General features: G+C 34.9%; 1 protein-coding gene across 3 annotated transcripts in view; it reads left to right on the top strand.

Moving 5' to 3' along the window:
* Window positions 1–12,194, top strand: part of CDH12 (cadherin 12) — a 1,061,064-nt gene that overhangs the window by 1,028,356 nt on the left and 20,514 nt on the right. For all 3 annotated transcript variants that reach the window (XM_032135477.2, XM_032135479.2, XM_058430114.1), the window contains one exon: window positions 7,184–7,320. In XM_032135477.2, the coding sequence (XP_031991368.1) occupies window positions 7,184–7,320 (137 nt within the window). The remainder of the gene's footprint in view (window positions 1–7,183; window positions 7,321–12,194) is intronic.

The following is a 12,194-nucleotide window of genomic DNA, read 5'->3' as shown; positions in this document are numbered from 1 at the left end:
CCCTAGTGAGATGAAACCGGTACCTCAAGCAGAAATGCAGAAATCACCCGTCTTCTGTGTCGCTCAGGCTGGGAGCTGGAGACCGGAGCTGTTCCTATTCACGAGAAGTGATTTATAAGTGATAAAATATACATACCCTTCTGCTATCCAAGATGGCAGAAGTCTAGGATGAAGGAGATAAAATAGAGGGTGAGTAGCTATTTTAATGGAAGAAATAGAACTGAGAAGAGTTGAGTTTTGGTAGACCACATCTTCAAATTTCTTTATATGTGTTCTGAATCTTAAAATTTATCAATAACTTAATTTGCCTATCTTTAATCTCTCCTTAATCTCTTTGGGTAGCCATTGCACACAAACTCAGCAAAATCTATCCCCAGTGAGACAGTTGAGTATATATGCTTTAGACATGCTGTTATCAAGTTATTGGTCTATGTGAATCTGCTCTTTAGAATGGAATTCTATCTGTCATTGACAATATTAAACAAAGTTGGCAACTTTACTAGCATACACGCTTATTTTGTTTGCATTGGAAAAAAAATAGCATTCCCTCCAAATTTCCAACAACTGAATAGTTAAGAATATATCCCTTCAGAATTTGTTGTTATATAATAAATGATGGAGAACTACATGTTTCTCTATAAATAAAGTTATTTTGCTTCCTCTTCAAATGACCAACTCACTGACAGTCAATATACAAGGAAGTATTGTAAATAACATGTACCAAGATAAACACCTTCACTTTTATTTATGTCAGTAGCAACTGATTATCTACATATAGTAACATTGTAACAGCTAAATTGTGCTGGGTACTGAGCTTAACACATTGCTCAGATTTGTTTAAACATTGAAGCTGACATTAGTTGACAGAGCGGGACGCTGAGGCCCAAGATCATATTATGTCTTCAGAAAGAATAAGAAAATGATTTTAACAAAGGCTGCCAAATTTCAAAGGTCATACTACTAATCACTCTGCTACTTAAATTTAATTGAAATGCTAACCTGAATTTTTTAGTTGCTTTGTAATTCTACAATTGATGAAAATAAAATTAAAATTAAGCAAAGTGGCTGGAATGTTAACACAAAGCAGTAAAAATATATGATGTTTGGTATTTTAAACTATGTTAGCTATGGACCCTACTATATACCTGAAAGTATTATATATACTTTACATATGTTTAAAGGTAAGTACAACAACCTAATTAAACCTGAAAAAATGTTAAATTGGATTATGACAATAGTGACATTGATCAGGCTGGACACACAAAACTCAAAATGTATAGTTGTTTTATTAATATTTCTTTCTGCCTATAAAAAATCACCATATTATACCTTATTACATGAGACTAAGTTCCTTTTATTTTTCTGGAGAACTACAAAATTCTTACACAATTTCGGCATAACCAAGTGTTTAGAGTTGACCAAACTCAATGGGTTTGTGACACAGATCTACAACTCCAATTTTTAGGAGGATAGGACGATTTCAACGAAATAGCCAATGATGAATTTGCTTTAATTTTCAAATAGATTTTACATTATTCTATTGATACACCTAAAGGAATCTCTATGACTAAAGTGTCCAGATATTTGTTAGAATATGAACTTTTGTTTTGAGACGGAGTCTCGCTCTGTCGCCCAGGCTGGAGTGCAGTGGTGTGATCTCGGCTCACTGCAAGCTCCGCCTCCCGGGTTCATGCCATTCTCCTGCCTCAGCCTCTCCGAGTAGCTGGGACTACAGGCGCCCGCCATCATGCCCGGCTAATTTTTTGTATTTTTAGTAGAGATGGGGTTTCACCATGTTAGCCACGATGGTCTCGATCTCCTGACCTCATGACCCACCCGTCTCAGCCTCCCAAAGTGCTGGGATTACAGGTGTGAGCCACCGTGCCCGGCCGGATATGAATTATTTTTGTGCCGTCCTGTTATGCTCTTTGTAACTACCCCAAATGAGAGAATGTCTTTGCCTTTGTAGTTTACATATTCTATATTACTGACCTGGACTATTTGGGTTTAACTTTTGCCTGCTAGAAATTCAGTTTTGTTGCTTTGCCTACAAGTGCTGAGAGAGTATACTATAAAAGTACAAATGTCATAGCTCTTTTTCTTCTCTCTATAATTTATTTTGTAGAATAGCCCCTATGTCACATGTATTTGAGATTCTGTACATTATTTATATATGAAAATAGTTATTTTAATGTATAAACAATAAATATAAAAAATGCTCTTCTTGAAAAATACTGTAATAATCAGTGATCAATAGGAAATAAGAGAAATGAATCCATTTCATAAGCTGTTCCAGAGCATTCAGTTAAGAGAATAGAAGTAATTTTCAGAGTGCAAATTAGCTAAACAGTAGACTAATCACAAGCAGGAAATGCGAGCTTAGGTAGAAGGAAAAGGAGGAAAATAAAAGCTTTCTTTTAAATGTGATGTCTATATTTGGGTTTCAAATGGTAAGCAACTCTACGTAAAATGGCGCCGTTCTTCAGAGCCATTTGGCCATGACCTAAGAAGAGTAAATAAATCCAGTGGTGACCTGGGATAACAGGCATTGGCCTTAGTTCAACAAAATAGTTGTAATGAAGCTCTCTCAAAAGGACTTCAGGATAAATATGTTTGAATATTCAAAAATGTAAATTAAGGTATTCCATGCTTGAAATATGACCAGGACATTATCAATAAGAAAAGTCAGATAAAATAATTCAATTCACACATATAAGTGCACTGTATTATGAGTAGAACAATATATTCAGTAAGGAACTCTTCATACTTGAAAGAAACTCACTCTATAATGAACAACACAAAATAGTTTTTTTGCTATTCTCATTTGAGAGAAACTGTTAACACCAATTCAAATATGTAGTAAGTAAAGTTTAAAAATTGGTACAGTTTTGTAAGAAGGAAGTAATAGATGCTGTCTAGAGGGATTTGGCAAGTCTTTATGGGGAGAACATGAGCAAAGCAAAAAGGTGCCTTTGATTTCTGAGTAAATTAGGAAAGTTCTGTGACATGAATGGGAGGAAAAAAAAATGAAATGATCTGACATCCAAGTCCAAAATAAGGGACTTCTGAAGATCTAGAGTCAAAGATACTTCTAAGCAGAAGATACCAACGTTTACCGCACACATTCTTTACTTATTTAGTCAGGTATTACAGTCTGCATTTTTTATTATCTGATAAAACTGAGACTCAGGATGTTTAAAGCTATTAAGTACAGAGCCTGGATTTAATCATTATTTGTCTAAACCTCATTTTCTTCCTATTAGAGCAAGCTGCTTCAAGGTGTCTGCAAACTAAAGGACAGGCGTAAAGCTTTGGGGGCAGAAGAAGTTCTTGTCAAAGATAAAGTTATTTTTGCTCTGAGTTAAAGACAAAATATGTTGGTCAGATAACCAACAGAATGGCAGAGTAGAAGAGAGTTTGAAGTTAACTTGCAGATCCGTAAGAAAATACAGAGTGAGAAGACTGTGTATGACTGTTCCCAAAAAAAAAAAAAAAAAAAAAGGCAGAGGAAAGCTTAAGCAACTTGGAGGAAAATACAAATATAACAATTATAATTTCAACATTATGTAGATTATGGTATATTTCTTCTTCTTTAGAGATCTATTTTAATCATATTGCGTGTGTACAAATGGGAAGTTTAAAGACAGAAGACTTACTTTTATTAAATAATTATACTTTTGTAAATATTTAGTTTCTCATCAAACATTTAAAACAAGCAATAGAAACCATCTAAACCATTTAAGATACAACTTTTAAGTCTAGTAAGGGGAAAGTAAAAATGAGGAGGAAGATAAGAAAAAAGAGAAACTGATAGGAAAGTAGGAACTGGTAGTTTAAAAAGTTTGAGAGGAACATAGTGGGATTTATTTGTGATTGCTGATGGAGAAATTACAACTGACATATTGTTGCAGGTGGCTGAGGTGCTCAGTAAAATGTTTGTTAAAATGAATTGAACTGAATTTACTTTCTTTAATTGTCTTCCAAAAGACAAAAAAAAAAAAAAAAACATTGGCAACTAAGAAGAGATAAGAGTAAAGACGTTTTGATCTACTATCATTATCTTAACAAAATAACATTTTCTATCTTGACCTGTATCATTATTACCATATTTTTATTGTTAAACAATGAGGTGTAATACTTTCAGAGTAATTTTATACCATCAAGTTCTTTTCACACATGTAGTTGAGAACTGGGACAGGGTCAAAGTTAGCGTTTCCACTGATGGTGTGAGAAAGTTATTAAGCAAATTGAAAAGTGCAATTTTAAGGGAAATGCTTACCTAATAAATAGAATAAAAATTTTAAAGGCGTTTCTGAAAACTAATTTACAGTATAGGAATAAAACCATACTCTCTCAAATGGCCTGCACAGACTAGGTTAATCTTTTAATTTCTGATTTCTATTCAAATGTTAAAACCTTTTTTTTTTTAGCAACAATCACTGTACATAATTGTATGAACTAGGGTTTATTTTATTATATACAGATTATAATCATATAATTGTTTTTTCACTTAAATCCCATCTACTCACCAAATAAGTATGAGATGAGTCATACATACTTTCCGTTTAAGTCTTCTGCTCATTGAAACTCATCTGTTAGGCCAAATTACACAGTTCATGTTATACCGTTGTGATTAGTTGCAATTCCAATAATATTTTATCCTTAGATTGTAAGTAGACTGTTGCAACACGACAGCAGCAACGCGATGGTTCACTCTGTGAGGTTGGAACTCCTCAAAATTTCTATGCCTTTAAGAACTGGGCCATATCTTTTCCGAAACAGTCCAGAAAATGTAGGAATGGTTTCATTGCAAGTTCATTGATGGTCTTTTCTTATCAATGTCTCTCAGTTGTTATACTGTATATTATATCACAATAGAAAATATTTGTGCTTTAGTCAGGCACAGGTTTTAGTCAGTCACATACAGACAGAGCACTGGGAAGATGCCAGGAGCTAATATTAGGCTAACTATGAGAAGATGCTGAAGATGCTTAGCTGAGTAGAAACTGTTCAAATGGGTTTCAGCCGTGTTCCAGAAGATATAGAGCTTTGTTGGAGGATATTATGGAGAGAAAGGAGCTTTCCAAGTCTCACAAGTTGACAGAGATAAAAATTAGATACCAGAAAGTAGCGAATGACAGCCAAACAGACGCACCATTGTGTGAAATAGAGCCTGCATATTTGTGTTTATGGTTTGTACTTTACGAGTTTGTGTGGGAGCTTCGTAGTTCAAGTACTAGAAAGTTGAAGGTTATGTGTGCCACGACTTGATGCCAGATAAGAAAATGTGTGGGTAAGGAAGAGTTTTTATCTGGGAAGTAATACAAAATAATATGAAAGGAGAGAGGGAGAAAGGGGGAAAAGGACACACACACAAACTGACACGCTGATACACATGACTCTATCCCTATGCAACATATACTTTATCTTATTTCATTTTTATAACAACATTCATGGTTACACTATTAGGGAAGTATTATTTTCCAAATTTTATAGAACATAAGGAGAATAGATATTGGAATGAAAGATCCCTAAACTAATTGCACATGGTAAGTTAATAAAATGTATATCACCCTAATTCTGTCTATACTGTGCTTCATGCTACATTTCGTTGCATCTCAGTGGTGGTTAATCTATGTATTGCAAATTCCACTTCAGCATTAGGCTGAATGAACTAAAAAAATTAAATATGTTTACTAAGCTTGCAAGATATTATAAAAACGGCAATAGGAGTGAAATACAATAAAGTGAAGAGCCATAAAATGAGGTATAACTGTACTAACAGATATAGACTAGTGTGGAATGATATATTTCAGATATATTTCACTTGTAAATGCAAGTGATCTAGAACTGAAATAACATACAAACTGCTACAGTTTCAAATAATCAGCTTGTCAAAATAAATAGTTTTTTATGCTGAGATACACATCCCTTTACTGACTTTTCACAATGAACACTTTCTTTGGAGTGGTGATTCCAAAGGGCTGACTAACAATGATGCCATCTGCTTTCAGCCATTGTTTGAAATGACCTCTCTTTGGTTCCAGGCTAGAATAAAATGGTGACAAATATTTTGAGTACTGTGCCTTTTGATTAGCAAAATCATTTCCCATAAAATGTTATATTTAAAATTGGTAAGACTGTGTAATGATAATTACATGGGAAACACTGATGACCTGGTTCAAACATCAATCTAAAACTTTCTAACTATGTTAATTTGGACAAATTCCTTCATGTCTCTATGCTTTCTGTTTTCTCATATGTAAAATATGTTAATAATACTATTCTTCAGACATTTTTTATTCTCAATGTGTAAGCATTGAGAATAACGTCTATCAAATGGTCCTATTTAAAAATGTTAATGATTGCTATGATTGAAAACACATGTTGGAAAAAGAATTTCACATAATATCGATCCATATATCTACCGTTACTTAAAGATTTAAATACATGCATTTTCTATTTTGCTATTCATTTTCTTGGAATTTTTAGTCCAGTTGCTTCACATAGGGCAGCATCCATTATTATCAAATATGTCACATAATAAACAAGATAAAGAGACATCATTATCCAAAGTCACTGTTTTTTTAATGTTGACCTGATATGTAGTAAAACAACAATGAAACAACAAAATACATAACAAAATAAAACAGCCATGACCCTTTTATATGTGTTTGAGGAAATATTTTTGTATAATTACCAAATTGTCAGTTAAAAAATTTACCGTTTGTTTCCATGATGTTATTTTTCTATCTCTGGAAACGAAGATTCTACCTCTGTTTTGGCCTGGGTTCTTTGTAGTTGTCTCCAGGTGCTTCTCTCAACCCTATTTACACAGTCAGAGCCACTGTTAAGGAATTTTTTACTGCTTGAAAAAATTTTAATATTCAGCAGGTTAAGGAAACTCATGGTCAGCTTCGGAATTTTAGTCTCTGCTGAGCTTTCAAGGTGTCAAGACCCTAAAATAATATGAACAACAGGAGTACTAAATCTTTTATTATTTCCAGTTTCCCCTTGAGCATACTGACTTTGCAATAAAGAAGCTGTCATTTACAATCTTCTTTATTGCAAGGTGGGTAATAGCTACAGGGAGAAAAATAAGGAACTGTGTCAAGTTAGCCTAAGTACCATTATGATTAATGTGTAATCATTGCACATTTGCATCTACTCTTTTCATATACAGGTACTTCATAGATTGGAAGAGTGATGGGGACAGCTACTTTACGATAGATGGAAATGAAGGAACCATCGCCACTAATGAATTACTAGACAGAGAAAGCACTGCGCAGTATAATTTCTCCATAATTGCAAGTAAAGTTAGTAAGTATGGCATGGACAGAATCAATGTTATACTGCAGTTCTTTGGATTTAAGACTCTTAAACGAGTCCCTGCTGAGATGTTTTTCATTTTTGGACTGACAGCTGAGTGGTCTCGCGGGGAAACTCAGAAACCTGTTCCTTTTCCTCACAGCATAAGTCCAGAGAAACTGTGACAGCTGCCAATGAGTCCTGTTTGCAGGATTGCATGAATATCTAGTAGTGCATTTCATTGTGTGACCTCATCTTGTTCTATGCTTTGCCGTCAAAAATTCACCCGAGTTTTAATTTCTCTTCCACGTAGGTTCCTTTTACATATCAGTGAGTATTTCACAGGGCCAGGCAAGGGGAAATAATTATCATGTAAAATCACCCATTCTGAAATATTTTCTGACATTGAAGAGAGTATTTAAAAACTCATACATCTTCCCTTCCTCTCCCTTTATTCAAATTTATTTTTGATGACTATCACTGTGGAATATACAGGAGTTTCAACTGCAATTCTTCAAGGAGTGGCTCTAAATGTTTATTATTATTAGGAATTATTTGTTGAGTTGGTTTCTGCTTGGTTCAGAAGAGAATCCTCTAGACTGAGAGTGATTATAGGCTTTATTTGTTTGGCAGAACAATCAAGGTTATTATCACAACTTTCTCAAGTAATGGATCAGGGTGACAGCGGTGACGTTTGGCTCTTGAGATAATTGTTTTTAACAAAAGTGCAGCTCCCCATTCCTTTTAGTTATGGTCTCTTGAAAAGTTTGGAAAAAATCTCAACTGAATCTCTTCCATTTGCTTCCTTCCTCTTTTATTTTGTGCATCTGGTGCAAATTTGTAACACTTTAGCAGCTAATTCCAACTTTCCATGCAGGAAATAGCTGTGAGCATTTCTGCTGAAGGGTTTTGATCAGTCCAACTCAGTGGGGATGCAAACATGAAACAGTTTTGTTTGTCTTCAACAACTCTGTACAAACATGAATAGTCAGATACCCGTTCCCACATCTTCGTGATATCTTTAGCTGATCCCATTACTTTTAGTTTATTTTGATTATTAAAAGTAAGTCTAACATGAAAGATCATGCAGCTTCCGCCTTGCTCATTGGAACACTTAGAGTTCCAAAGTGTCATGTAAGAAGTCTGACTACCCAGAGGCTGCCATACTAGAGAGGCCACGTTGCGGTGCTCAGGTTGACAATTCCAGCTCAGCTCTGCCTTCCAACCATACCTCCCAGTGTTCTGGAAATGTGAATGATGCTGTCTTGGAGCCTCTAGTCCAGTCCACTGTGCTAGTGGAATACCACAATGTAAACTTCATCAATGCCATGTGAAGTGGAATATTAACCCAGTCAAATCCTGCCCAAATTCTTACCCACAAAATTGTAATAAATATGAAAAATTATTTGTCACAATTTTACAATATTTCACATTTATTAAAAGCAACTACATTTTGATGTCTGCTGATACATGGGAACAGATATCTGAAGAACTCAAAGACATAATCAGAACTTTCATTCCTTGGGGGTGGGGCTATTGATTCTCCAGTTTCTTGCAATAGAAAGTAAAGAGGAAAATTTTAAAAATGCATAAATCTCTATGAATATAGTGCCAATATAGTGCTCCATTGGTTGCCACTTTTTTGGTTTTTTTTTTTTGAGACATAGTCTTGCTCTGTCACCCAGACTGGAGTGCAGTGGTGTTATCTCGGCTCACTGAAACCTCCACCTTCTGGGTTCAAGTGATTCTCCTGCCTCAACCCGCCAAGCAGCTGGTATTACAGGCATGTACCATCGCGCCTGGCTAATTTTTGTATTTTTAGTAGAGACAGTGTTTCACCACCTTGGCCAGGCTGGTCTGGAACTCCCAACTTTAGGTGATCCACTTGCCTCAGCCTCCCAAAGTGCTGAGATTACAGGAGTGAACCACCATGCCTGGCTTGGTTCCCACTGTTTTTAGGGCTAAAATGGAATGGCAGTAAAGACAGTTGTTAAAATGCTAATTCTCATGTAATTTTGTGAATTATTTGCTGTTGGGGGCTCTGGGTGTCCCCTCCACATAGGAATCTGACATGGGAACCAGTGGTAGACCTTATAACTTCTTAATTCTAGAGCCCCCTTGCTTAGCAGGCAGCCTTTTTCGGTAAATCAATAGCACGATTTCTCAATTTTAGCTCCTTTCTCCTGTGTCCAGTTGACCATGGGAAATTCACTCATCTTTATGACGTTAAAACAGGTGCATTATAGGTTGCCGCTATATTGCAGGTTTCCTCTGCCTTGCCGTCTTTGTTCATATCTGCCCTCTTTGGGCAGTTAGGCTTGGGATGATCAGTGAGTTAGCTACCAATCAGTCATATTACAGGGAGAAGAGAATGACAGTCTCCCCTTCTTGAAGGGCTCCCATCCTTATTCTCTCTGTTTTCCCCAAGTCTCCTTTCATACCTGGCATCTATCTCCCCTCCCATACCACATTCTGTTATAGTTACATATGTTTTCCTCATTCATTTCATGCTTTCATTTATTTCATTTATGCAGAATTTGGGGACAGCTAAAATATATCATAATTTTAAAAATCCACTTTTGTTTTCTAAGATCTTTGAGAAATATGGTGAAAATGAGTTGTCTAAGTTACAGAATAGAAGACTTCTGTGAACCATGTTACTTTCACACCAATGGTGGGGATACAATAAATGACAACTGACCAGGGGTCATTCAATAACTTCTACTTATCATAAACATGTTGTCCATAATAAAAGATTATTCAGTAGAAAACTAATCTAACCTAAACCTTCCTATTCATACACACACAAATCAGGTGCATATTTTCTTGATGTAGGGATAGTAGGCTTGTGTGCCTTCACTCTAGATGGATGTCTCAGATAGTTTATTGATTGCTTCTACTGTAGCTGTGGCAGGTCTCTTTCTTTCCAATGGCTCCTTGGGCTATCAAAGCAATTATGGTATTGAAGACACTTATAACAATAAGGTCTAGTGTCTCCTTTCAGAGCCTTGAGCTTCAACAATTTAGAAAATGGAAGGAAGTATGAACCTTTATAGTGGAAGCAAGTATTATTAGTCCCTGAAAGTTTAGATCTTAGAATCCTAATTTGTTAGTTATCAGTATGATTGGTTCATATGCGGGCTCTGTCACACTGCCACCTGCTGGCTAGAGTTTTTACCTAAATGAAAATTAGGAATCCACAGGGTATGGAGGCTAAGTTATGTTGCTCCTCACTGGGTCATAGGCAGAACTGAGACTTAGACAAATTAACACAATATATGCACTATCTAAGAGTGATACCAAACTAATATTCCTAAAATGGACTTCTGGTTAATTCACGTATCTACTCAGTGGCCAATGTAAAGATATTAGAACCATAAAGGAAATCGGGTATGACAAAGACTATATATCTGTATGAAAAATAAAGAGGCTAAACACTATCATGTGGTAATTAAAGATTCTATAAGAAGAGTAGGTAATCATAGGTTTTTATTTTGTGTGAATGCACAGCTTAAAAGTAAACTTTATTCATATCCTAATGCCTAAGACTGTCTTCATTGATCACACTAGCCAGCTGAGCAGGGAATATCATCATCGTGAATAAATGAGAAATGAATAGCCCACAGTTGCTCTGCCAAGAAGAATGAAATTGCTTAAGTAGACCTTATTGCACATTGAACTAGCATATGTTTTGGCTCTGACCCTTTTATAAAAACTCTCAGGTGAAATGAAATGGCACGGTGATTGAACAACTTCCAATTTATTAAAAAGCAGTCATTAATCAGTGTTTCTATAGATGGAGGGCCAAATAACTTTATTAAACTTCTAATAATTCTTTTATGTATTACTGCTTTGCTGTTTTTATTATATTAACCTTGAGTATTTTCAATGAGACAGAGACTCCAAACTTTACTTCATTCAAATTATCAGAAAGTTTCAACAGGCAAATGTTTCTAGGAGTTTTGTGTTACTTTAACAAATGTCATTAATTAAAGATAACTAGCCAGACAGGATGGCTTGCAACTGTAGTCCCAGCTACTCAAGAGGCTGAGGTGGGAGGATCACTTGAGGCCAGGAGTTCAAGACCAGTCTGACCAACATACTGAGACCCCGTCTCAAAAAAGAAAAACAAAATTAACAAAAGGAAAAAGAAAGTGAATAAATAAATAGATATAACTAAACATAACTTCACTAAATCATTAGAATATATTTTATATGATTATAAAATAAAAAGATGATAACAGAGACAATGCTTTTCTTGGTCCTATTAGTTATCAAAATGGCAGTGAATTGGTCCCATTTATTGTGGAATCAGTTAAAAAAAAGCAGTGAGTTCCCTTACTAATTGCTATAATGGAAAAAAGTTTACATACAGTTGTATCATTATGAGTTGTGATTAAGTTGTTAGGTAATTAATTTTTAAGTTTATCTTCTATATAGAGCCATTTTATGTTGTAACTTTTTAAAATTTCACATAAAGTAATATTATCCTCATATGTACAGAAAATCAAATTTCAAGATGGGTACCTATAATTCAGATTCAACATAAATTCATGCATATTTTGGTATTGCCTGTATAGAGTACTATCTATGAGCAAAACATTATTTGTTGTGGGTTAGGAGAAAACTGATTAGGAATGATATCTATTCTTAAGGGCATTACAATTTAGTAGTAGTTATAAGTTGACCAGATTTGTAAATTTTGGTAAGTAATAACTATGCAAATTATGCTGAATTCCAGGGAAATTAGATTTAAGTGAACGGTCATATAGACTTCAGAGAGGGGTTGAAAAAGGTTAGGACTGACCACAATAGGGTCATGAAGAATTTAAAAAAAAAAAATATATAGATTTTTCTGGCAGAATCTTCTGAATTTTTTTTTTTTT

This window comes from Hylobates moloch, unplaced genomic scaffold (genome assembly GCF_009828535.3).
Source record: "Hylobates moloch isolate HMO894 unplaced genomic scaffold, HMol_V3 SCAFFOLD_17, whole genome shotgun sequence".
In the NCBI taxonomy this organism is placed as follows: Eukaryota; Metazoa; Chordata; class Mammalia; order Primates; family Hylobatidae; genus Hylobates; species Hylobates moloch.
Note: the sequence above shows the minus strand (reverse complement) of the source record. Positions and strands in the feature narration are given on the sequence as shown.